This window comes from Zea mays, chromosome 9 (assembly GCF_902167145.1).
Source record: "Zea mays cultivar B73 chromosome 9, Zm-B73-REFERENCE-NAM-5.0, whole genome shotgun sequence".
Classification (NCBI taxonomy): Eukaryota; Viridiplantae; Streptophyta; class Magnoliopsida; order Poales; family Poaceae; genus Zea; species Zea mays.
The window spans coordinates 13,835,270-13,861,306 of NC_050104.1; the positions used below are offsets into that span (position 1 = coordinate 13,835,270).

Genomic DNA, 26,037 nt, shown 5'->3' on the forward strand with positions numbered 1-26,037 from the left:
TGGGTCCTACAAGGTTAGTGCAAATATCCTTAGGGACCCAAATGCAAGTTTTGTCTCCCTTGCATTTTGCCCCTAACTTCCTAGCAACTATTTTCCTATCCTTTCTACAAATAGCAAAGGAAGCATTTAAAGCACGATAAATTGTAGAAGGTTCATTCATTACTTTCCTAGGAGCATGAATAATATTCTTTCTAGGCACATGATGAATAGCACTTCTCCTATAAGCATTTCTAGTTTGTCTCCTATCATGGTACATAAAAGCATGGTTCTTTTGCATACTACTAGCCATAGGGGCCTTCCCTTTCTCCTTGGCGGAGATGGGAGCCTTATAGCTTGTCAAGTTCTTGGCTTCCCTCTTGTAGCCAAGTCCATCCTTAATTGAGGGGTGTCTACCAATCGTGTAGGCATCCCTTGCAAATTTTAGCTTGTCAAATTCATTCTTGCTAGTCTTAAGTTGGGCATTAAGACTAGCTAATTCATCATTTAATTTGGAAATTGAAACTAAATGATTACTACAAGCATCAATGTCAAAATCTTTACACCTATTACAAGTTTCAACAATTTCTACACAAGAATTAGATTTACTAGCTATTTCTAACTTAGCATTTAAATCATCATTAAAACTTTTTAACTTAGCAATAGTTTCATGACAAGAAGATAATTCACTAGAGAGCATTTCATTCCTCTTAATTTCTAGAGCAAGAGATTTCTGAGCTTCTACAAATTTATCATGCTCTTCATACAACAAATCCTCTTGCTTTTCTAGAAGTATATTCCTATCATTCAAGGCATCAATTAATTCATTAATTTTGTCTACCTTGGTTCTATCTAATCCCTTGAATAAGCATGAGTAATCTATCTCATCATCATCACTAGACTCATCCTCACTTGAAGAAGCATAAGTACTAGTATTATGAGTGCTTACTTTCTTCTCCCTTGCCATGAGGCAAGTGTGACGTTCGTTGGGGAAGAGGGATGACTTGTTGAAGGCAGTGGCGGCGAGTCCTTCATTGTCGGAGTCGGACGAAGAGCAGTCTGAATCCCACTCCTTGCCAAGATGAGCCTCGCCCTTTGCCTTCTTATAGTTCTTCTTTTTCTCCCTCTTGTTCCCTTGATCCTGATCACTATCATTGTCGGGACAGTTAGCAATAAAGTGACCAAGCTTACTGCATTTGAAGCATGAGCGCTTCCCCTTGGCTTTGGTCTTGCTTGGCTGTCCCTTGCGACCTTTAAGCATCGTCTTGAATCTTTTGATGATGAGAGCCATCTCTTCATCATTAAGTCCGGCCGCCTCAAACTGTGCCACCTTGCTAGGTAGCGCCTCCTTGCTTCGTGTTGCCTTGAGAGCAAGGGGTTGCGGCTCGTTGATCGGGCCATTCAAGGCGTCGTCCACGTACCTTGCCTCCTTGATCATCATTCGCCCGCTAACGAATTTCCCAAGAACTTCTTCGGGCGACATCTTGGTGTACCTGGGATTTTCACGAATATTGTTCACCAAATGAGGATCAAGAACGGTAAATGACCTTAGCATTAGGCGGGCGACGTCGTGGTCCGTCCATCGCGTGCTCCCATAGCTCCTTATTTTGTTGATAAGGGTCTTGAGCCTGTTGTATGTTTGTGTCGGCTCCTCGCCCCTTATCATCGCGAACCGTCCAAGCTCGCCCTCCACCAACTCCATTTTGGTGAGCAAGGTGACATCATTCCCCTCATGAGAGATCTTGAGGGTGTCCCAGATCTGCTTGGCATTGTCCAAGCCGCTCACCTTATGGTACTCGTCCCTGCACAAGGAGGCTAGCAACACAGTAGTAGCTTGTGCATTTTTATGAATCTGTTCATTAATAAACATGGGACTATCCGTACTATCAAAGTGCATTCCACTTTCTACAATCTCCCATATGCTAGGATGGAGAGAGAACAAGTGAGTACGCATTTTGTGACTCCAAAATCCGTAATCCTCTCCATCAAAGTGAGGGGGCTTGCCAAGTGGAATGGGGAGCAATTGAGCATTTGAACTATGTGGGATGCGCGAATAATCGAAAGAAAAGTTTGAGTTAACCGTCTTTCGTCTATCGTAGTCGTCATCGTCCTTTTGGGAGGAGGAAGATTCGTCGCTGTCGTAGTAGACAATTTCCTTGATGCGCCTTGTCTTCTTCTTCCTCCCGTCTTTTCTTTTGTGGCCCGAGCCCGAGTCGTTGGACTTGTCATCCCTTGGCTCGTTGATGAAGGACTCCTTCTCCTTGTCGTTGATCACGATTCCCTTCCCTTTAGGATCCATCTCTTCGGGCGGTTAGTCCCTTTGTGAAGAGAACGGCTCTGATACCAATTGAGAGCACCTAGAGGGGGGGTGAATAGGTGATCCTGTGAAACTTGAGATCTTAAGCCACAAAACTTGGTTAATCGTTAGCACAATAATTGCCAAGTGGCTAGATAGGAATCCTCAACAAAATACAATAACCAACAAAGATCAATCACAGAGATGACACGGTGGTTATCCCGTGGTTCGGCCAAGACCAACGCTTGCCTACTCCACGTTGTGGCGTCCCAACGGACGAGGGTTGCAATCAACCCCTCTCAAGCGGTCCAAAGACCCACTTGAATACCACGGTGTTTTGCTTTGCTTATCTTTATCCCACTTGCGAGGAATCTCCACAAATTGGAGTCTCTCGCCCTTACACTTAAAGTTCACAAAGAAGCACGGAGTAAGGGAGGGAAGCAACACACACAAATCCACAGCAAAATGCGCACACACACGGCCAAGAATCGAGCTCAAAAGACTATCTCAAAGTTCTCACTAGAACGGAGCTCGAATCACTGAGAATGACAAACGAATGCGCAAAGACTGAGAGTGGATGATCAAGAATGCTCTAAGGTTGCTTGTTGTTCTCCTCCATGCGCCTAGGGGTCCCTTTTATAGCCCCAAGGCAGCTAGGAGCCGTTGAGAGAAAATCTGGAAAGCCATTCTTGCCTTCTGTCATCGGGGGCACCGGACAGTCCGGTGCACACCGGACACTGTCCGGTGCCCGATTTCCTTCCTTAAATAGCGAAGCCGACCGTTGGCAGACTTGGAGCCGTTGGCGCACCGGACATGTCCGGTGCACACCGGACAATCCGGTGCCATCTTCTAGCCGTTGGCTCGGCCACGTGTCCCACGCAGATTGCGCGGCCGACCGTTGGCCCGGCCGACCGTTGGCTCACCGGACAGTCCGGTGCACACCGGACAGTCCGGTGAATTTTAGCCGTACGTCGCCGGTGAATTCCCGAGAGCGGCCACTTCGCCCGAGCCAGCCTGGCGCACCGGACACTGTCCGGTGCACCACCGGACAGTCCGGTGTGCCAGACAGAGCTGAGTCTTGGTTGTACACAGCCAAGCCTTTTTCACCTCTTTTATTTTCTTCTTCTTTCTGTTTCTAACACTTAGACAAGTATATTAGTACACAAAACCAATGTACTAAGGCTTAGAAACATACCTTTACTCTTGATTTGTACTTTGTCCATCCATGGGCATAGATTCACATTTAAGCACTTGTGTTGGCACTCAATCACCAAAATACTTAGAAATGGCCCAAGGGCACATTTCCCTTTCACTTGGGAGGTTCCGTCACAGGCTCATCGGACAGTCCGATGAATTTTAGCCGCGGCGCCCTCGGTGAATTCCTGAGAGCGTCGAGTTTGCCAGCCGAGCATTGAGCTCGGGCGCTGATGGCTCACCAGACAGTCCGGTGCACCACCGGACAGTCCGGTGATTTTTAACCATGTCGCCCTCGTCAATTCCCAAGAGCAGCAACTTCGCTGCAAAACCAGCCTATGCACACCGGACAGTCCGGTGCACTGAAGGCTGGTGCAGGTGAAAGGGAAATAGTCTCAATATTTCCATAATCGATTTTTGTGTTTGACGACCATCACAAACCTTGTGGACTAACCAAGTTTGCCCAGTTGATCATTTCATAGGTGCATAAGTTCATCTATAACTATTCTAAATCGACTGTCCGGAATACCGTAGATTGTTCCGGACAGGAGAAGCTTTTTGGAAAATCACCTAAGCGCGGACCGTTCGGGCCCTTGCGGTGGACCGTCTACGACACTAGGGTGAGCCTCGAACAGAACCAATGCAAAAACACAAGTCTACACTACGGACCGTCTGATGGAAAAGCAAGCACCATCCGAGACCAAGCGCGGACCATCCGGTCGGCGCAGAACCGGAAAACCCGAATGTGACGGGTTCGGTAAAATGAATTATAGCGTCCTCGTGGACCGTCCGGGGTGCACGACCGGACCGTCCGCGACTACCTTTATCTGACATCTGATGACACATTTAATGCATAGTAGCCGTTGATATAGTTGTTACTGCTGACCGTTGCGATTGTAACCGTTGATGTGCAGGGGCGAACCGTCTAGACTAGGGGCGCGAACCGTCTGCGGCCGACAGAAAAGGAGCAATGGCTAGGAAGTGGTTGGTGGCTATAAATACAACCCCAACCACCTCCATTCACTACACCCAAGCATTCTAATCTTCCGCATTCAATACAAGAGCTAGCAATTCATTCCAAGACACAATCAAAGCTTCCAATCTCTCCAAGTTCCACAATTGAGACAAGTGATCATTAGTGATTAGCGAATTGAGAGAGAGAGTGATCTGTGTGATATTTGTCGATCTTGTTGCTTGGCTTTTGCAATCGTGCTTTCTTCTTCCCATTCTTGTTCTTCAAGCACTTGTAATCAAAGCAAGAGACACCAAGTTGTGGTGGTCCATGTAGGGGTCTTAGTGACCCAGTTTGGTTAAGGAGAAAGCTCACTCGGTCTAGGTGACCGTTTGAGAGAGGGAAAGGGTTGAAAGAGACCCGATCTTTGTGACCACCTCAACGGGGACTAGGTTTGCAAGAACCGAACCTCGGTAAAACAAATCATTGTGTCACTCGCTTTATTTTTTGATTGATTTATTATCGCCCTCTCTTTCGGACTCGGTTTTATTTCTAACGCTAACCCCGGCTTGTAGTTGTGCTTAAAGTTTTTAAATTTCAGTTTCCGCCTATTCACCCCCCCTCTAGGCGACTTTCAGCAGGTTTGGCTGGACTAAGCCAAACTTCTCCACTCCATTCTCATTTGCTTTGATACCGTTCCTAGCACTTAGCACATATGTTAGTATCAAAAACAATTCACCAAGGCTAGAGACATACCTTGATTCTTGATTTGCACTTCTTTAGCACTTAGCACATATTAACCAAAACAATATGTGTTGGGCATCTAATCACCAAAACATTTATAGAAATGGCCCAAGGGCACATTTCCCTTTTAGCGTTGTGCACGAGGCCGAGGTTGACGGCGATCCCGACTAATGGGACCCGCCTGACAGCCTCCCGGTGCCTATTCTCTCCCCTCTCTCTCTCCGAGCCGCTGACCTGTGGGCCTCGCCCGCCAGAGCGCGCCTGTGCTCGCATCGCGCACCGGGTTTGTCTAGGCCGCTGACTCGTGTAACCCGCTGGCTAGTTCTCGCATCCGTTCTCGCACGCCCCGCTTCTAATCTCGGTCGTCCATTTCTGATTGGGTGGCCGAGAAGCCTAGATACCCCTTCGTTGTGGGCGGTTTGCTTAAAACCCCCTCGGTTTCCTGGAAATAGAACCCATCGTCCTTAGTTCTGAAAGGGAAATGTGCCCTTGGGCCATTTCTAAGTATTTTGGTGATTGAGTGCAAACACAAGTGCTTAAATGTGAAAATATGTCCATTGATGAACAAAGTGCAAATCACAAGTAAAGGTATGTTTCTAAGCCTTAGTACATTAGTTTTGTGTACTAACATCTTGTCTAAGTGATAGAAACAGGAGAAAGAAGAAAAGAAAAGAAGTGGAGAGTGGCTGTGTACAGCCAAAGGCTGCTTCGGACTGGGGCACCGGACTGTCCGGTGTGCACCGGACAGTGTCCGGTGCGCCAGACCACCACAGAGCAAACCAGCCGCTCTCGGGTTTTTCTCCGGCGACTTCGGCTAAAATTCACCGGACTGTCCGGTGTGCACCGGACTGTCCGGTGAGCCAACGGTCGGCCGGGCCAACGGTCGGCCGCGCGATCGGCGCGCGACACGTGGCCGAGCCAACGGTCGAGAAGATACACCGGACTGTCCGGTGTGCACCGGACATGTCCGGTGCGCCAACGGTGCGCAGATCTGACTCAGACAGCAACGGTCGGATGCGCTGTTTATGGAAACAAATCGGGCACCGGACAGTGTCCGGTGTGCACCGGACTGTCCGGTGCGCCACGAGACAGAAGGCAAAGATGGCCTTCCAGATTTGTTCCCAACGGCTCCTAGATGCCTTGGGGCTATAAAAGGGACCCCTTGGCGCATGGAGGAGAACACCAAGCATTCTTTGAGCACTCTTGATCACTCACACATCAATCTCGCGCACTTGTTCGACATTCTAGTGATTAGAGCTCCGTTCTAGTGTGCTAGTCTTTTGAGCTCAAGTCTGGGTCTTGTGTGTGCGTATTCGCTGTGATCTTTGTGTCGTGTGTGAGTTGCTAATCCCTCCCTTGCTCTGTGATTCTCTGTGAACATCTTTTGTAAGGGCGAGAGGCTCCAAGTTGTGGAGATTCCTCGCAAACGGGATTGAGAAAAGAAAAGCAAGAACACCGTGGTATTCAAGTTGATCATTGGATCACTTGAGAGGAGTTGAGTGCAACTCTCGTCCGTTGGGACGCCACAACGTGGAGTAGGCAAGTTTTGTACTTGGCCGAACCACGGGATAACCACCGTGTCATCTCTGTGATTGATTTCTTGTGGTTATTGTGTTTTGACTCCTCTCTAGCCACTTGGCCATAATTGTGCTAACACTTAACAAGTTTTTGTGGCTTTAGTTTTTGAAGTTTTACAGGATCACCTATTCACCCCCCCCTCTAGGTGCTCTCAATTGGTATCAGAGCCGTTCTCTTCAAGAAAGGGACTAACCGCCCGAAGAGATGGATCCTAAGGGGAAGGGAATTGTGATCAACGACAAGGAGAAGGAGTCCTTCGTCAACGAGCCAAGGGATGACAAGTCCAATGACTCGGGCTCGGGCCACAAGCGAAAAGATGGGAAGAAGAAGAAGACAAGACGCATCAAGGAGATCGTCTACTACGACAGCGATGAGTCCTCTTCTTCCCAAAAGGACGACTACCACGACAAACAAAAGACGGTTAACTCAAACTTTTCTTTTGATTATTCGCGCATTCCATATAGCTCAAATGCTCATTTGCTCCCCATTCCACTTGGCAAGCCTCCTCACTTTGATGGAGAGGACTACGAATTTTGGAGTCACAAAATGCGTACTCACCTATTTTCTCTCCATCCAAGCATTTGGGAGATTGTGGAAAATGGAATGAAATTTGATAGCTCGGATAGCCCTTCATTCATTAATGAGCAAATCCATAAGAATGCACAAGCTACCACTGTTCTTCTAGCTTCATTGTGCAGGGATGAATATAACAAAGTGAGCGGCTTGGATAACGCCAAGCAGATCTGGGACACCCTCAAGATCTCTCATGAAGGAAATGACGTTACCTTGCTCACCAAAACGGAGTTGGTGGAAGGCGAGCTTGGACGGTTCGCGATGATAAGGGGCGAGGAGCCAACTCAGACATACAACCGGCTCAAGACCCTTATCAACAAAATAAGGAGCTACGGAAGCACGCGATGGACGGACCACGACGTCGTCCGACTAATGCTCAGGTCCTTTACCGTTCTTGATCCTCATTTGGTGAATAATATTCGTGAGAATCCCAGGTACACCAAAATGTCGCCCGAAGAAGTCCTAGGAAAATTCGTCAGCGGACGAATGATGATCAAGGAGGCAAGGTATGTGGACGACGCCTTGAATGGACCGATCAACGAGCCGCAACCTTTTGCTCTCAAAGCCACAAGGAGCAAGGAGACGCTACCCAGCAAGGTGGCGCAAATTGAGGCGGCCGGTCTTAATGATGAAGAAATGGCCCTCATTATCAAGAGATTCAAGACGGTGCTAAAGGGTCGCAATGGACAGCCGAGCAAGACTAAGACCAAGGGGAAGCGATCATGCTTCAAATGCGGTAAGCTTGGTCATTTTATTGCTAACTGTCCTGATAATGAAAGTGACCAGGAAAAGGGGAACAAAAGGGAGAAGAAGAAGCACTACAAGAAAGCCAAGGGCGAGGCACATATAGGCAAGGAGTGGGATTCGGATTGCTCCTCCTCCGACTCCGACAATGAGGGACTCGCCGCCACCGCCTTCAACAAATCGGCCCTCTTCCCCAACGAGCGTCACACGTGTCTCATGGCTAAGGAAAAGAAAGTAAGTACTCGAAACTCTACTTATGCTTCTTCTAGTAGTGATGATTCTAGTGACGATGATGAAATAGACTATTCTAGTTTATTTAAAGGTCTAGATAGAATTACGATTGGCAAAATTAATGAATTAATTGATGCATTGAATGAGAAGGATAAACTCTTAGAGAAACAAGAGGATTTATTGTATGAAGAGCATGATAAATTTTTAGAAGCTCAAAAATCTCATGCTCTAGAAGTTAAAAGAAATGAAATGCTTACTTGTGAATTATCTTCATGCCATGAGACAATTTCAAAATTAAAGAGCATTAACGATGAGTTGAATGCTAAGATAGAAATAGCTAGTAAATCAACAACTTGTGTAGAAAATGTTGTTATTTGCAATAGATGTAAAGACTTTGATATTGATGCCTGTAGTGAACACATAGCTTCTATTGCAAAGTTAAATAATGAAGTGGCTAGTCTTAATGCCCAACTTAAGACTAGCAAAAGTGATTTTGAAAAACTAAAATTTGCTAGGGATGCCTACACGGTTGGTAGACACCCCTCAATTAAGGATGGACTTGGCTTCAAGAGGGAAGCCAAGAACTTAACAAGCCATAAGGCTCCCATTTCCGCCAAGGAGAAAGGGAAGGCCCCTATGGCTACTAGTGCTAAAAGGAACCATGCCTTTTTGTATCATGATAAAAGACAAACTAGAAATAGAAGTTATGATGCTTTTGATTCATATGTTTATGATTCTCATGCCATGTTTGCTCCCAGTTCTTCTTATGTGTATGATAGAAATATTACTAGGAGAAATGTTGTTCCTAAAAGAAATGTTGCAAATGTTCATAAAAAAGTAGTGAATGAACCCTCTACAATTTATTGTGCTTTGAATGCTTCATTTGCAATTTGTAGAAAGGATAGAAAAGTAATTGCTAGGAAGTTAGGGGCAAAATGCAAAGGTGATAAAACTTGCATTTGGGTCCCTAAGGAAATTGTGACTAACCTTGTAGGACCCAACAAGAGTTGGGTACCTAAGTCCCAAGCCTAAATTTGCCTTGCAGATTTATGCATCCGGGGGTTCAAGCTGGATTATCGACAGCGGATGCACAAACCATATGACGGGGGAGAAGAAGATGTTCACCTCCTACGTCAAGAATAAAGATTCCCAAGATTCAATTATATTCGGTGATGGGAATCAAGGCAAGGTAAAAGGTTTAGGTAAAATTGCAATTTCTAATGAGCACTCCATATCTAATGTGTTTTTAGTTGAGTCTCTTGGATATAATCTGCTATCTGTGAGTCAATTATGCAATATGGGATATAACTGTCTATTTACAAATGTAGATGTGTCTGTCTTTAGAAGAAGTGATGGTTCACTAGCTTTTAAGGGTGTATTAGACGGCAAACTTTATTTAGTTGATTTTGCAAAAGAAGAGGCCGGTCTAGATGCATGCTTAATAGCTAAGACTAGCATGGGCTGGCTGTGGCATCGCCGCTTAGCACATGTGGGGATGAAGAACCTTCACAAGCTTCTAAAGGGAGAACACGTGATAGGTTTGACTAACGTGCATTTCGAAAAAGATAGACCTTGTGCAGCTTGTCAAGCAGGTAAACAAGTGGGAGGAGCACATCACAGCAAGAACGTGATGACCACTTCAAGACCCCTGGAGCTGCTGCATATGGACCTTTTTGGACCCGTCGCCTATCTGAGCATAGGAGGGAGTAAGTACGGTTTAGTTATTGTTGATGATTTTTCCCGCTTCACTTGGGTGTTCTTTTTGCAGGATAAGTCTGAAACCCAAGGGACCCTCAAGCGCTTCCTCAGGAGAGCTCAAAATGAGTTTGAGCTCAAAGTGAAGAAGATAAGGAGCGACAATGGATCCGAGTTCAAGAACCTTCAAGTGGAGGAGTTCCTTGAAGAGGAAGGGATCAAGCATGAGTTCTCCGCTCCCTACACACCACAGCAAAATGGTGTGGTAGAGAGGAAGAACAGGACGCTCATCGATATGGCAAGGACGATGCTAGGAGAGTTCAAGACCCCCGAGTGCTTTTGGACGGAAGCCGTTAACACTGCTTGCCACGCCATCAACAGGGTCTACCTTCATCGCCTCCTCAAGAAGACGTCGTATGAGCTACTAACCGGTAACAAACCAAATGTATCGTACTTTCGTGTATTTGGGAGTAAATGCTACATTCTAGTGAAGAAGGGTAGAAATTCTAAGTTTGCTCCCAAAGCTGTAGAAGGGTTTTTATTAGGTTATGACTCAAATACAAAGGCGTATAGAGTCTTCAACAAATCATCGGGTTTGGTTGAAGTCTCTAGCGACGTTGTATTTGATGAGACTAATGGCTCTCCAAGAGAGCAAGTTGTTGATTGTGATGATGTAGATGAAGAAGATGTTCCGACGGCTGCTATACGAACCATGGCGATTGGAGAAGTGCGGCCACAGGAACAAGGTGAACGAGATCAATCATCTTCCTCAACAATGGTGCAACCCCCAACTCAAGACGATGAACAGGTTCATCAACAGGAGGCAAATGATCAAGGGGGAGCACAAGATGGTCATGTGATGGAGGAAGAAGCGCAACCGGGACCTCCAACCCAAGTTCGAGCAATGATTCAAAGGGATCATCCCGTCGATCAAATTCTGGGTGACCTTAGCAAGGGAGTAACTACTCGATCTCGATTAGTTAATTTTTGTGAACATTACTCCTTTGTCTCTTCTATTGAGCCTTTCAGGGTAGAGGAGGCCTTGCTAGATCCGGACTGGGTATTGGCCATGCAAGAGGAGCTCAACAACTTCAAGCGCAATGAAGTTTGGACACTAGTGCCTCGTCCGAAGCAAAATGTTGTGGGAACCAAGTGGGTGTTCCGCAACAAACAGGACGAGCACGGGGTGGTGACGAGGAACAAGGCTCGACTTGTGGCAAAAGGTTATGCCCAAGTCGCAGGTTTGGACTTTGAGGAGACTTTCGCTCCTGTGGCTAGGCTAGAGTCCATTCGTATCTTGCTAGCATATGCCGCTCACCATTCTTTCAGGTTGTACCAAATGGATGTGAAGAGCGCTTTCCTCAACGGGCCAATCAAGGAGGAGGTGTACGTGGAGCAACCCCCTGGCTTCGAGGATGAACGGTACCCCGACCATGTATGTAAGCTCTCTAAGGCGCTCTATGGACTTAAGCAAGCCCCAAGAGCATGGTATGAATGCCTTAGAGACTTTTTAATTGCTAATGCTTTCAAGGTTGGGAAAGCCGATCCAACTCTTTTTACAAAGACATGTGATGGTGATTTGTTTGTGTGCCAAATTTATGTCGATGACATAATATTTGGTTCTACTAACCAAAAGTCTTGTGAAGAGTTTAGCAGGGTGATGACGCAGAAATTCGAGATGTCGATGATGGGCGAGTTGAACTACTTCCTTGGGTTCCAAGTGAAGCAACTTAAGGACGGCACCTTCATCTCCCAAACGAAGTACACGCAAGATCTGCTAAAGCGGTTTGGGATGAAGGACGCCAAGCCCGCAAAGACTCCGATGGGGACCGACGGACACACCGACCTCAACAAAGGAGGTAAGTCCGTTGATCAAAAAGCATACCGGTCAATGATAGGTTCTTTGCTTTATTTATGTGCTAGTAGACCGGATATTATGCTTAGCGTATGCATGTGTGCTAGATTTCAATCCAATCCTAAGGAGTGCCACTTAGTAGCGGTGAAGCGAATTCTTAGATATTTGGTTGCTACGCCTTGCTTCGGGCTCTGGTATCCAAAGGGGTCTACCTTTGACTTAGTTGGATACTCAGACTCCGACTATGCCGGATGTAAGGTCGATAGGAAGAGTACATCGGGGACGTGCCAATTCTTAGGAAGGTCCCTGGTGTCATGGAACTCAAAGAAACAAACCTCCGTTGCCCTATCCACCGCTGAGGCCGAGTATGTTGTCGCAGGACAGTGTTGCGCGCAACTACTTTGGATGAGGCAAACCCTCAGGGACTTTGGCTACAATCTGAGCAAAGTCCCACTCCTATGTGACAATGAGAGTGCTATCCGCATGGCGGAAAATCCTGTTGAGCACAGCCGCACAAAGCACATAGACATCCGGCATCACTTTTTGAGAGACCACCAGCAAAAGGGAGATATCGAAGTGTTTCATGTTAGCACCGAGAACCAGCTAGCCGATATCTTCACTAAGCCTCTAGATGAGAAGACCTTTTGCAGGTTGCGTAGTGAGCTAAATGTCATAGATTCGCGGAACCTGGATTGAATTGTAGCATACATGTACTTATGCTTTTTGATCATGTTCCTTTTTGCATTTTGTTGCTTATTATGGTGCTCAAGTTGTACAAACACTCCCTGGACCTCACAAGTCCGTTGCAAAGTGATGCACATATTTAGGGGGAGATGTGTTACAACTTGACCCTTTGAGACTAACCATGTGCTTGAGTATGATGATTTAGTCTCGGAGGAGGATTGAAAGGGAAAAGGTGGACTTGGACCATGCAAGACTTCCACTGCACTCCGATGAGAGGGTAACTAATTCCAAGTTCATCTCATGACATCTTATTGCCATTTGCTCTTAATTGAAGACCTTGGTGAGGCAATGGGGTTAAAAGGCCAAGATTGATCCCGTTTTGGTGCTTGATGCCAAAGGGGGAGAAAATAAAGGCCAAAGTGATAAATGGATCAGCTACCACTTGAGAGATTTTGAAAATAGTAGAATAGAGTTTTTGTTTTGTCAAAAGCTTTTATTGTCTCTTATTGTCTCTATTTTCAAAAGTTGGCTTCTTGTGGGGAAAAGTGTTGATTATGGGAAATAGGGGGAGTTTTTGAAATCTTTGATCAATCTCTTTTGGAATGACTCTCTTTATACTTCAACATGTGTGTTTGACTTAGAGATAGAGATTTGAATTTGATTTGCAAAAACAAACCAATTGGTGGCAAAAGATGATCCATATATGCCAAAATTGAATAAAACTCAAAGTCAGTTTTTATTTGAAGTGATTTTGCACTTGTTCTAGTTGCTTTATGTTGTGTTGGCATAAATCACCAAAAAGGGGGAGATTGAAAGGGAAATGTGCCCTTGGGCCATTTCTAAGTATTTTGGTGATTGAGTGCAAACACAAGTGCTTAAATGTGAAAATATGCCCATTGATGAACAAAGTGCAAATCACAAGTAAAGGTATGTTTCTAAGCCTTAGTACATTAGTTTTGTGTACTAACATCTTGTCTAAGTGATAGAAACAGGAGAAAGAAGAAAAGAAAAGAAGTGGAGAGTGGCTGTGTACAGCCAAAGGCTGCTTCGGACTGGGGCACCGGACTGTCCGGTGTGCACCGGACAGTGTCCGGTGCGCCAGACCACCACAGAGCAAACCAGCCGCTCTCGGGTTTTTCTCCGGCGACTTCGGCTAAAATTCACCGGACTGTCCGGTGTGCACCGGACTGTCCGGTGAGCCAACGGTCGGCCGGGCCAACGGTCGGCCGCGCGATCGGCGCGCGACACGTGGCCGAGCCAACGGTCGAGAAGATACACCGGACTGTCCGGTGTGCACCGGACATGTCCGGTGCGCCAACGGTGCGCAGATCTGACTCAGACAGCAACGGTCGGATGCGCTGTTTATGGAAACAAATCGGGCACCGGACAGTGTCCGGTGTGCACCGGACTGTCCGGTGCGCCACGAGACAGAAGGCAAAGATGGCCTTCCAGATTTGTTCCCAACGGCTCCTAGCTGCCTTGGGGCTATAAAAGGGACCCCTTGGCGCATGGAGGAGAACACCAAGCATTCTTTGAGCACTCTTGATCACTCACACATCAATCTCGCGCACTTGTTCGACATTCTAGTGATTAGAGCTCCGTTCTAGTGTGCTAGTCTTTTGAGCTCAAGTCTGGGTCTTGTGTGTGCGTATTCGCTGTGATCTTTGTGTCGTGTGTGAGTTGCTAATCCCTCCCTTGCTCTGTGATTCTCTGTGAACATCTTTTGTAAGGGCGAGAGGCTCCAAGTTGTGGAGATTCCTCGCAAACGGGATTGAGAAAAGAAAAGCAAGAACACCGTGGTATTCAAGTTGATCATTGGATCACTTGAGAGGAGTTGAGTGCAACTCTCGTCCGTTGGGACGCCACAACGTGGAGTAGGCAAGTTTTGTACTTGGCCGAACCACGGGATAACCACCGTGTCATCTCTGTGATTGATTTCTTGTGGTTATTGTGTTTTGACTCCTCTCTAGCCACTTGGCCATAATTGTGCTAACACTTAACAAGTTTTTGTGGCTTTAGTTTTTGAAGTTTTACAGGATCACCTATTCACCCCCCCCTCTAGGTGCTCTCAAGTTCTTACAGCCGTGCCCCTGGTTTCTTGTAGAGAGGACCCTGGGTTTGTATTTAATTAGAGAAGTAGGCTTAATTTAGTGTTTTTAAATTCTAAAACTTGTAAATTTCATATCTTTTGCATAAGAACTCCAAATTGGGTGGTTCAAATTGCAAAATGTTCATAATGTTATTTATCTGTTTAAATTATATTCATTCACTGTTTGTGAAAGGGAAATGGGTTTAACCATTTCATATAATCAATTTTGGTGTTTGACGTATATCACAAACCACGTGGACTAACTAGTTTGCCTAGTCATCATTTATCTCAGGTGCATAAAGTTCAACACAAACCAAGAAAAAAGGCTGACTTGGGGAATCAACAAAGTATGGAGCAAAGACTGGAATGGTGTTGTCCGTGGTGCACTGGACACTCAAGCCAAGCACCAAGCAAACTGCTCACTCTCGGGTTTTTCCAAGGGACACTCCGCTATAATTCATCAGACTGTCCGATAAGCCAACGGAGCAACGGTAACCTGCGCCAATGGTCGACTGCGAAAGATGAACAGTGCACGTCAAAAGTCAGAGTAGAGAAGTCAGAATGCACCGGACATGTCCGGTGCAACTACAAGACAAAGAACTTCAACGGTCAACCGCTCCAAACCTTAATGGTGTGCTGACGTGGCACGCACCTGACAGTAAACAGTACCTTGTCCGGTGCACCACCGGACTGTCCGGTGCGCCATCGACAGCAACGACTAGAATAGTGGTTGGGGCTATAAATACCCCTAACCACCTCCATTCAAGCCATCCAAGTTTTCTGAACTTCACATTCAATACAAGAGCAATAGCATTCACTCCAAGACACATTCCAAATATCAAATTCTCTCCAAGCCTCAAATCAACTCAATTGCTCAGTGACTTGAGAGAGGGTGTTTTGTGTTCTTTTGTTGCTTGGATTGCTTTCTCCCTTCTATTCTAATTCTTCTAAAGTGCTTTGTAAAGCTAGCAAGAGACACCTAAGTGTGTGGTGATCCTTGCGGGGTCTTAGTGACCTAAGTGATTAAGGAGAAGCCTCGATCGGTCTGTCTGGCCGATTGAGAGAGGGAAAGGGTTGGAATAGACCTGGCCTTTGTGGCCTCCTCAAAGGGGAATAGGTTCTTGGAACCGAACCTCGGTAAACAAATCACCGTGTTCACTTGCATTGATATTTACTTGATTTGTTTCCCCTCATTCCTCTCTCTAAAGTTCCCTTGCTCATATTAATTTGAGTTTGCTCTCAAACGTTATCCGCATTGATTGAGCAACTCTAAGCAAGGAGAACTACCTTTCGCACTCCGATTTAATTCTAACACTAACCCTGACCTTAGTTCGTGCTTAAAGTTTGTAAATTTTAGGTTTCACATATTCACCCCCTCTAAGCGACTTTCAATTGGTATCAGAGGCAGTGCTTCATTAAGAGTCACCAAGAGGGAGATTATCACCGGCGACAAAGCCATAGGCTCAGGAAGGACTCTGTCAAGGGAGTCCAGCGATAAATACAAGGAGGAATCCTCCTCCTCCATCAAGTCACATAGGAAGGGTGACAAGAACAAAAAGAAAATGAAGAAGGTGGTCTACTACGAGACCGACTCTTCATCACCTTCCACATCCAGCATCGAGTCTACAACTTCAAAGCGCCACGAGCGTAAGAAGTATGGTAAGATGCCTCTTCGCTATCCTCGCATTACAAAGCATGCTCCCCTACTTTCAGTACCCCTAGGCAAACCACCATATTTTGATGGTGAAGATTATTGAATGTGGAGTGATAAAATGAGGCACCATCTAACCCCACTCCACGAAAGAATTTGGGATATTATTGAGTTTGGAGCACAGGCACCATAGGTAGGCGACGAGGACTACGACTCAGACGAGGCTGTCCAAATCAGGAATTTTTAACTCCCAATCAACTTCTATACTCCTCGCGTCCTTATGTCGAGAGGAGTATAATAAGGTGCAATGTTGAAAAATACCAAAGAGATTTGGGATGTCCTCAAAACGACGCACGAAGGGGATGAGGTGACAAAGATCACCAAACGCAAAACGATCGAGGGAGAACTCGGTCGATTCGTCCTCAACAAAGAAGAAGAGCCACAAGCAATGTACAACCAGCTCAAGACGATGGTCAACCAAGTGCGCAACCTCGGGAGCACCAAATGGGATGACCATGAACTGGTCAAGGTTATTCTAAGATCTCTAGTTTTTTTGTAATCCTACTCAAGTACAACTAATCCGTGGAGATCCTAGATACAAACAAATGTCCCCCGAGGAGGTTATTGGCAAGTTTGTGAGCTTTGAACTTATGATCAAAGACTCCAAACATATTGTCAACTTGGAGCAAGGCGCCACCTCTACACCCGAGGTGCAACATGTTGCATTCAAAGCAACGAAAGAGAAGAAGGATGAGTCTACACCAAATAGACTCCCAATTGACGCCTCCAAGCTCGACAACGAGGAGATGACTCTTATCATTAAGAGCTTTCAACAAATCCTCAAACAAAGGAAGGGAAAGGACTACAAGCCCTGTTCCAAAAGGGTGTGCTACAGGTGTGGTAAGTCCGGTCACTTTATAGCTAAATGTCCATATACAAGTGACAGGGACAGGGATGACGACAAGAAAGGGAAGAAAAGGATGGAGAAGAAAAGATGTTACAAGAAGAAGGGTGGCGAGGCGCACATGGGGCGGGAATGGGACTCCGATGAGAGCTCCACCGACTCCTCCTCCGACGAGGACGCGGCCAACATCGCCATCAACAAAGGCCTCCTCTTCACCAACGTCGGCCACAAGTGCCTAATGGCTAAGGACGGCAAGAAGAAGAAGGTACATTCTACAGATACCCCTAAATACACTACATCCGATGATGAGGGTAGCTCTAGTGATGATCATGATGATTTAACTTCTCTTTTTGCTAACCTTACTAAGGACCAAAAGAAAAGGATAAATGAACTAATAGAATATATTAACGAGAAGGATGATCTCTTGGAATGCCAAGAGGACTTGCTCATTAAGGAAAAATAAGAAATTTGTTAAATTGAAAAATGTTTATGCTCTAGAGGTAGAAAAATGCGAATATTTATCTGAAGAGCTTAACATTTGCAAAGATTCAATTTCCTATCTTAGAGATGAGAATGCTAATTTAAATGCTAAGATTGATGAATTGAATGTTTGCAAACCATCTACATCTACTGTTGAGCATGTCACTATTTGCACTAGATGTAGAGATATTAATGTTGAAGATATTGATGATCACCTTGCCATGATTCAAGAACAAAATGATCACATACCTAAATTAAACGCTAAAAATGCCGAGCATGAGTTAGAAAATGAAAAAAAATTACTTGTAGCATGCTTTATATTGGGAGATGCCCTGGCATTAAGGATTTTATTGGCTTCCAACAAGGGAGCCAAAGCAACATCAAGCTTAATGCCCCCAAGAACAAACTGTCTAATTTTGTTAAGGGTAAGGCTCCCATGGTTCAGGATAGAGAGGGTTACATTTTGTATCCTGAGAACTATCCTGAACACAAAACTAGGAGAAAATTCATGCTAGAAAACCTCACAATGTTTCTCATCATGCTTTTATGTATAGTAATGAGGCTTCTAGCTCTAGGCATTCAACTCATACCAAAATGCCTAAAAAGAAAATTGTCAATGCATCAAATGTGCATAACATTTCATTTAAAACTTTTGATGCATCTTATGTGCTCACTAACAAATCAGGCAAAGTAGTTGCCAAATATGTTGGGGGCAAATACAAGAGTCTAAAGACTTGTGTTTGGGTACCCAAGGTGCTTGTTTCTAATGTGAAAGGACCCAAGACCGTTTGGGTACCTAAGAACAAGGTCTAAACCTGTTTTGTAGGTTTATGCATCCGGCGGGTCAAGTTGGATAATCGATAGCGGGTGCACAAACCACATGACAAGGGAGAAAATGATGTTCTCCTCATATGAGAAAAATGAAGATCCCCAAGAGCCATTACATTCGGGGATGGAAATCAGGGTTTGGTCAAAGGTTTGGGTAAAATTGCTATATCTCCTGACCATTCCATTTCCAATGTTTTTCTTGTAGATTCTTTAGATTACAATTTGCTTTCTGTTTCTCAATTATGCAAAATGGGTTACAACTGTTTTTTTACTGATATTGGTGTTACTATCTTTAGAAGAAGTGATGATTCAATAGCATTTAAGGGAGTGTTAGATGGTCAGCTATATTTAGTTGATTTTAATGATAAAAAGGCTAAACACTACAAGAAATTAGTTAAAGAACGTGGGTGAAAAACCGTCGAACTTAATGTAATAGGCCGTCGAACTTATCATAAGAACGTGGGTTTACCGACGAATATAGCCGACGGCAATTTTTGGACGAACTTAAAGAAGTAAGTTCGACGGCTCCCACGTTCTTAAGGTTAAGAACGTGGGTACCGTCGAACTTAACATTAAGAACGTGGGTACCGTCGAACTTAAGGTTAAGAACGTGGGTTTTTAAGTTCGACGGGGGACCGTCGAATTTTTTCCCATAAGTTCGACGGCACCCACGTTTTTACATTTAAGTTCGACGGGGCCACGTGGCCGTCGAACTTATGGGTCCTGCGTGGGTCGGCGAAGGTTGCCCATTAAGTTCGACGATACCCACGTTCTTAACCTTAAGAACGTGGGTACCCACGTTCTTAACCCTTTTCCAGAAAAAAATAAAAAATACAGAAATGAAAAATTAGACACACATAATATCACATGCAACACAATATATCACATACAATACAGATTTCAAATACATTGATATATGTTCATATCACAAATTCACATAAGTCCATATATATAAGTTCGCAAATTCACATAAGTCCAAATACATAAGTTCACAAATTCACACAAGTTCTCATCCATAGTTCACAAGTTCAAACGCACAAGTTCAAACATTAGCTCCATCGCTCTCGATCAGGACATTGGATTGTTGTTCGTAGCTCCACCACTAGAATTGAGACATCTGTCCGCAAAGTCAACGTGAGGGGGAGGAGTCACTTGATGAGAGCCGGAATCCTACAAAATAAACCAAAATTCTCATAAATACACAACTGACATTAAATCACATGTACACAAAGATATAGGAAAGCATGATAAACACAAAATGTGGCTTCCATATTTGTGCATGAACATGAACATGAGAGTGAAAACAAACTTCATTTCAAGACGCAGCACCGTGTTATTTAAAATGATGCATCGTGCAAAGGATCTGCGATGTTAACTGTCCAAGAAACTACTTTGGAAATTCAGACTTAGACGTTATTCCAAATCTGAAAATTCACAATTCAGCCACCTAACAGTCCAAAGCATGTCACAACAAAACAACTCTCACAACACTAAGCTAATGAGAGATCAAGTGCAAGTAAACCACTCCTAAGCTAAAGATGCTTTGGCCATGGGAACTATGTATCAAAGTTGGGCCTTGAGTTAAAGGGCAACTTTACCTTTAAATGATGGACAAAAGATGAGAGGCTTGACTGGAGAAAAACAATCTCAAATGAAACACTAAAGTTGCCCAAAAGTGGATTTCAAGATCTAGCTATGTTTTGCTAAAAGTCCATATATCAAAGTTGTGGAGCTTGGAAAAGTGAACAAATTTCTTATTTGGAGATTTCCAAGCTATGTGCAAAAGTTTGGAGTAAATTGCAAAAGTTCAGAATTGGGGGAATTTGAATTCAGCACAGAATAGTTTTGTTTAGCCGTTTTTGGACCCCTGTAAATTTTAAACTATGGACTTTTAGTAAAATATTGTTATATCAAACTTATAGAGTGACTATAGGAGAACAAACTTTATTCGGTGGGATGCCCTAAAATCATATGCTACTAGGAGTAAAGGTGGTTCAAAGTGGTGTTGGCTGAATTCTGAATTTTCAGATTTGGACTATTATCTAAGTCTGAATTTCAGTGATTGTGACTGACTTTGGAGCTTCGTGGTAAATAATCCATAAGGTTTTGAACTATAGTTTATATAGAGAAATTGAAGACCATAAGTTGGTGTACAAATGTCGTTAAGGGTGATGGATATGATCCTAGACAAAAAGTGGAGAGACTGAAAATGGACTGTTAGGTTACTGGTGACTGAAATTGGTTCAGTTAATTAAAATTGAAATTCAGTAAATGGTGGCCAATTTGGAGCTCATTTGTGATCAATCCAAGTGGTTTTGGACTAATGTTTCCATAGAAGAGTTGGAGCCCATAGTACAGAGAACAAGGTTTATTAAATAAGTTTGATTTGGGGTTGCACTAAATTTGGAGTAAATTGCGCTCAAACTCTCTCTGTCAGGTGTGAGTTCAGTTTTTGGTTCAGTTAACTGAATCTGAATTTTAGTATTTTCATCCCACTTTGAAGAACTATAACTTTTGATCCATAAAGTTGTGAGCCATACTCCCTGTGTCAAAGTTGAAGAGTGTATATCAGTGAACAAGTTCCTTTAGGGAAGGTTGGCTTGGTACTGCATAAAATGTGGAGTTATAGTTGTTTAAAATTGGGGCTGTCAGACTTGTGATTTTCTGAACTTGATTCAGAAATTGAATCAAGTTCCGCCTATGGATACAACAACACATATCAACCTCAACAACCAACCCATATGTTTGTTCCACCTAGCACCCCTGCCAGCTCTCAGGTATTTGTGATTCAGGAAATCCTTTTTTTAAGCATCATATGTATGTGAACAACCCTATAGGCCAGTTGTGCATTGAGAAGCTTCTCAGTGCTTTGTAGTGTGAGTGCCCAGTTCTTTGCAGCAAGTATTTGGTACACAGGGATTTTTTTAACTTACCTCATGTCTCACTTGCATGTCTTTGTGCCATCAAGACATTGCAAAATAGCAAATATTTGCTTTCCCTTGTTCTGTTGGTGTGTTTGACCAAAAGAAATGTAATGTTGGATACATTATGGTATGTCTTAACATGTAGCCGGTAGCCCCCATGTATTTGAAGTTTTTATTGCTCAAGTATCTGCTACTTTTGAGTTTTGACCAGCAAAATTTTGCCTCATATGAAGTTAATGAGTGTTTTGTGCCTTTTTCCATTTAAAGCAATGCAAAATTATTACACACTGTTTCGTTTGTCATTTTTTGCAGCAACAGCCAGGCCCTTCACCTGTACCAGTGTCTCAGCAAACAGTGAAGGCATTTACTCCTGCGAACCCAGCTGGTCTAAAAAATCCGGGACAATATCAGCAACCTAATACCCTAGGTTCCCAGCTTTACACGGTAGGTATACTGTTTGTATTTTACTAGTATTTCTGTGATATTAGTTACAGACTTGTCTCTCTGGTTTAACAGGGCACTGCAAATCAACAGTATGTCGAATGCAGATGCAAGGCTTCCATCCCTGTGCTCTTAGACTATCTTATCTCACCTTTTCTATTCTAGTTTCAAGGATTTGTTTTGACTCACTTATGATTTCCTATGAGGTCTACCAAATGTCTTAACACTCTTGTTGTCTTTGTAGCTGAGTTGAGACCTGTTATTGGTACACTAGGGTCTATGACTAACTGTACCTTTCCAGGAATGCACAAGGTGAAGTTGCTGAATATCTGGACGTCAGGACGCAGTGGGTACTTGAAGCTGACGTTGCTGAAATCGATGTTGCCACTGACATTCTCCAACGTCATCCCGTCGCCGCTGCTGGAGTCAATTTTGGACTCCCTGTCCAGAACGCCGAAGATGGAAATAGCAGAGTCCCTTGCTTTGGTCGCATCAGAAGCCAGCGCACTCGCCTGCGGGACTCCAATAGCTGCCAGAACTAACGCGAAAAAACCCTGCAAAAACATCCGGATAGTTAGGCCCAGTTTCAATGAATGGAAAAACATCAGAACTAACCATTAGTTGGATTGTTTGAATGTCTCTAAATAATTTTAGCAGCTAACTATTAGCTCTACCACATTTAAACAGGGCATCGGCAAGTGAATGATTTACAAGGTGAATGTTTTACTTCACTGCAGTAACTGGGTATCTTACCTTGAAAACATCTAGAAAGGTAGTTTTCCCCTGGCGCACAAACTGCGCACCGACGTAGAAGCAAAGGCCATACGTGAAGAACAGCATCAAGAACGAGAAGTCGTAACCAAGTCCTCCGACGACTCCGCTTCGGATGCCCTGGTGTTTGATAGAAATCAGTTTGAGAAACAAAATACGACATGACCAAAGCAATGTTTACACCATAGCCTTTGGGAAACAAAACACGACATGACCAATTTCACTACGAGAAATCATAGAGTGGGTGAGCAAGAAAAGTCAAATAAATTGAAGTGATACACATAATTTCATAATCAAGGCCTTCATTGTCATCTGGAGAGTAATCTTTAGAGCTTATGTCAGCAAACTTTATTGCCCCATAGGATTTGTTTCTTTCCCTCAGCATGTTTACCTGCACAGACATGAAATTACATGGAAGTTTAGCTGCAATGGTATCAGTATGATGGTCACCTTTTATTTCAGCCATAAACAACATAAGTTAAGAAAATCCATCCATGCTTGAATAAGTAAAAATAAGTCAAATTGCATGTGCCTTTCATGAGATAGTGATGCACATTAAGCTCTAACATGACTAGCACTAGTGATAGGGTCCTAAAATATACAGGAAAGGTTCATGGTGAAGAACTCCATGGTCGGCACCGAGTGCCACTGAAAATATGGGTTTTCTATATCACAACTGAAGTTCTTTGATATAAAAGGTAAAGTATAGAGCTGGTGAAGATTTCATGGGAAAAGTTAATCAGGAAGTATCTGCTCAGGTATACAAACTAAAAGCTAAAGCATCTTTTAGAACATAAATATCACATGAGTTCAACAAGAATTTATCTACGACATGTGATGATTAATAATCCATGCAATAATTTGTACTTTCCATTTGTCTCAGGCTCATGGTTGTCTACTCTCAATAGTTGATTAGGCATCAAGATCAGCGCTGGAAATGGAACTCAAAGAACTAATAAAAGTGGAATCAACATACCATTACTTAAAATATTCAAGGTAACTGAATGGTGCCTCTAGGATACCAAATAGATGCAAAAGATCTAGTTTCCACAACCGGGTGAGAAGAAAACTAGTGAATGCAGTATGAATTACCCATACTGTCTGCTATACAATCAGCAATGCCATCATTGAGTGACATGTGCCCATTAATTCAACATGCTTACTAATCATTGCCTTATTGGAAAATAAGGCTATCTTCTTCCAGAAGCTGCATCATAGAGTTCTAGCGCAACATACCTCACGCATACAGAGAGCGCAATCACCGTCATAGAGCATCTTGATCCTCCAAGTTTCAGATTTGCTATCGTCCTTCAAGTCCAATGTAGGGGATACTTTAATGTCGGAATGAACTTGGCACCTGAAAGCTGATGTACAATTCGTGCTTCATAACCTGATTATGCTGCATAAAAACATAGTCCTAACAAAACATTATGGTACTTTATTAGGAGCCCAAAAATTCTACTTATTAAGTAACCCATGGTCCAGCAATGGAAGTATTTCTTCCAGGAATACTGTAACAATCTGTAATTTTCTTCCTTTTGTTCTATAACACAACAAACTAGTTTGAGAGAAAGCAAGGTTTGGTTATTTGAAGCACTAAAGGCCCGTGATGCAAACAACACATCCTTTCTGCTTGAGTAGCTTCTGGCGACCAGTCTTGCCATCTGAATAATAATGCTAGAAGATATTTGATCGCTTGCAAAAGGATGACATTTTCAAAGCTTATACGGACACCAGATGGTTATACAATCATTGTCTGGCCTTGGTGTTAGATATCAAACTTATGTAGACACCAGATGGTTATACAAGGATGACAGATCTATAATTCGTTTTTTACAAAAAAAATATACCTCAGAAAATAGTTAAGTAATAAAGCGAACCACAAATATTAATGGAGACAATTCACATGACAACAAAACAAAAAAGAAAAATTAGGTGGCAAAATCAGGTACGGCTAATCACGTATGGAAAAAGCCAAAGGAAACGATGGGCTTATATGGCAGCATATAGAATGAACAAAGACACTGCAAAAATAATAGGATACACCATGCAGTACATGAGACCGCCTTTTGGCCCCAACCTAATCTCCTCCATTACTTCATCTTCATCCGACGAATAAGTAAAGAACTACACATGTCTATAGGATAGCTAAACAACCTTTTGCAAGCGATCTGAAAGGTACATGTGCCGTAACCCACGATTAAATCATGTGTACAACAAGGGCTTGAGTTGGCAAATTAGTTCATTGCCCTATCCCCTCTAATCCAAAAGGGGAATTGTTTAACCAAACCTAACCCCACCCAACCCCAACCACAACAGAGAAAAAGGAAATCGCCTCGTAGGGGAAACAAAACCCTACCAGATCAGTATGAAAATTAATATGGCTATCGAAACAAGCAAGAACTAAAACAAGATAGCAAATTGAACACCAACAGAGCCTGTCCCCCAACAGATCTTGATTTCGTACCACACAAACAGGGCAGTCCGTCGATCCTGTACACCTGACGGCATGGTCTCTTGGCCATGAGCTCCTCGCCGACGCTAAGCGCCCTCGCTGATTCATCCCCCACACAGCAAAGGGACCCCACATAGCTTTTGCATGTCAGGAGGCAACAGAAGTGGAACAGGGAGGCAGGTGGGGGAACGAGGAGGTGTACCTGTGCGCCATGGAGGGGAGTAGTAGGAGCGCCGGGACGAGGAGGAGAACAAGACGGGTGTGGGGTAGCAAGGTGAGCGAGCGGCTCGGCTCTCTGGGTGGGCACGTCTCGGGGCGGGGGCGTCCATGGATTGCGGAGGCGAAGGCAAGGGCTGTAGCGACCCTTCCATCGATGGACATGGACTGCGAGGGCGAGGGCAACGGCGGTAGCGACCCTTCCATCGACGGAGAGCGGAGCAGGGGAGAAGATGGCGGGGGCGGGGGCGGGATCACGACAGGAGACATGGCCGTGGCGCGGGTGGGAGCTGAGGGTTTAGGGTTTTTAGGGTGCTCTCCACGGACAATAGAGCGCGGGGATGGTGAGAGAGAGAAGCGTGTGGGCGGGAACGAGACAGGTGAGAGAGATAGAGCCGCGCGTGGGGGTTGAATTGAGGTTTTGATGATTAAGTTCGACGCTATCCACATGTCCGACGAACTTAACTTAAGAACATGGGTACCCACGTTCCTAACTTGTTAAGTTCGACGGTTTTAACCAGGGCCCACGAACTTAACTTAAGAACGTCGGTACCCACGTTCTTAACATAACTCATGAACTTAACTCAAGTAAGAACGTCGGTACCCACATTCTTATTTTTATCCACGAACATTTATCAGTTTCTTGTAGTGGAACTAGACACTTGCTTAATTGCTAAGACTAATATGGGCTGGCTTTGGCATCGCCGGCTTGCCCATGTTGGGATGAAGAATCTTCACAAACTTCTAAAGGGAGAG

At 44.2% G+C, this 26,037-nt stretch overlaps 1 protein-coding gene and 1 long non-coding RNA gene across 3 annotated transcripts; one reads left to right on the plus strand and one right to left on the minus strand.

Moving 5' to 3' along the window:
• Positions 1–19,316: 19,316 nt before the first annotated feature.
• On the minus strand, positions 19,317–25,642 carry LOC118473272 (ABC transporter B family member 9-like). Of its 2 annotated transcripts, XM_035962451.1 has the most exons (5): positions 25,268–25,642; positions 23,847–23,974; positions 22,593–23,001; positions 22,133–22,393; positions 19,317–19,644 (listed from the first exon to the last, which is right to left on the minus strand). In XM_035962451.1, the coding sequence occupies exons 3-5, from the start codon at positions 22,677–22,679 to the stop codon at positions 19,543–19,545; spliced, it is 450 nt and encodes a 149-aa protein (XP_035818344.1). In that variant the 5' UTR covers positions 22,680–23,001; positions 23,847–23,974; positions 25,268–25,642; the 3' UTR covers positions 19,317–19,542. The 2 variants fall into 2 exon arrangements, with proteins under 2 accessions (XP_035818344.1, XP_035818345.1); XM_035962452.1 differs by lacking the exon at positions 25,268–25,642 and having other exon boundaries at positions 23,847–24,556.
• On the plus strand, positions 21,182–21,939 carry LOC109942261 (uncharacterized). The gene is made up of 3 exons (XR_002264969.2): positions 21,182–21,251; positions 21,711–21,842; positions 21,915–21,939. It is a non-coding gene; the product is annotated as an uncharacterized lncRNA (long non-coding RNA).
• Positions 25,643–26,037: the final 395 nt, after the last annotated feature.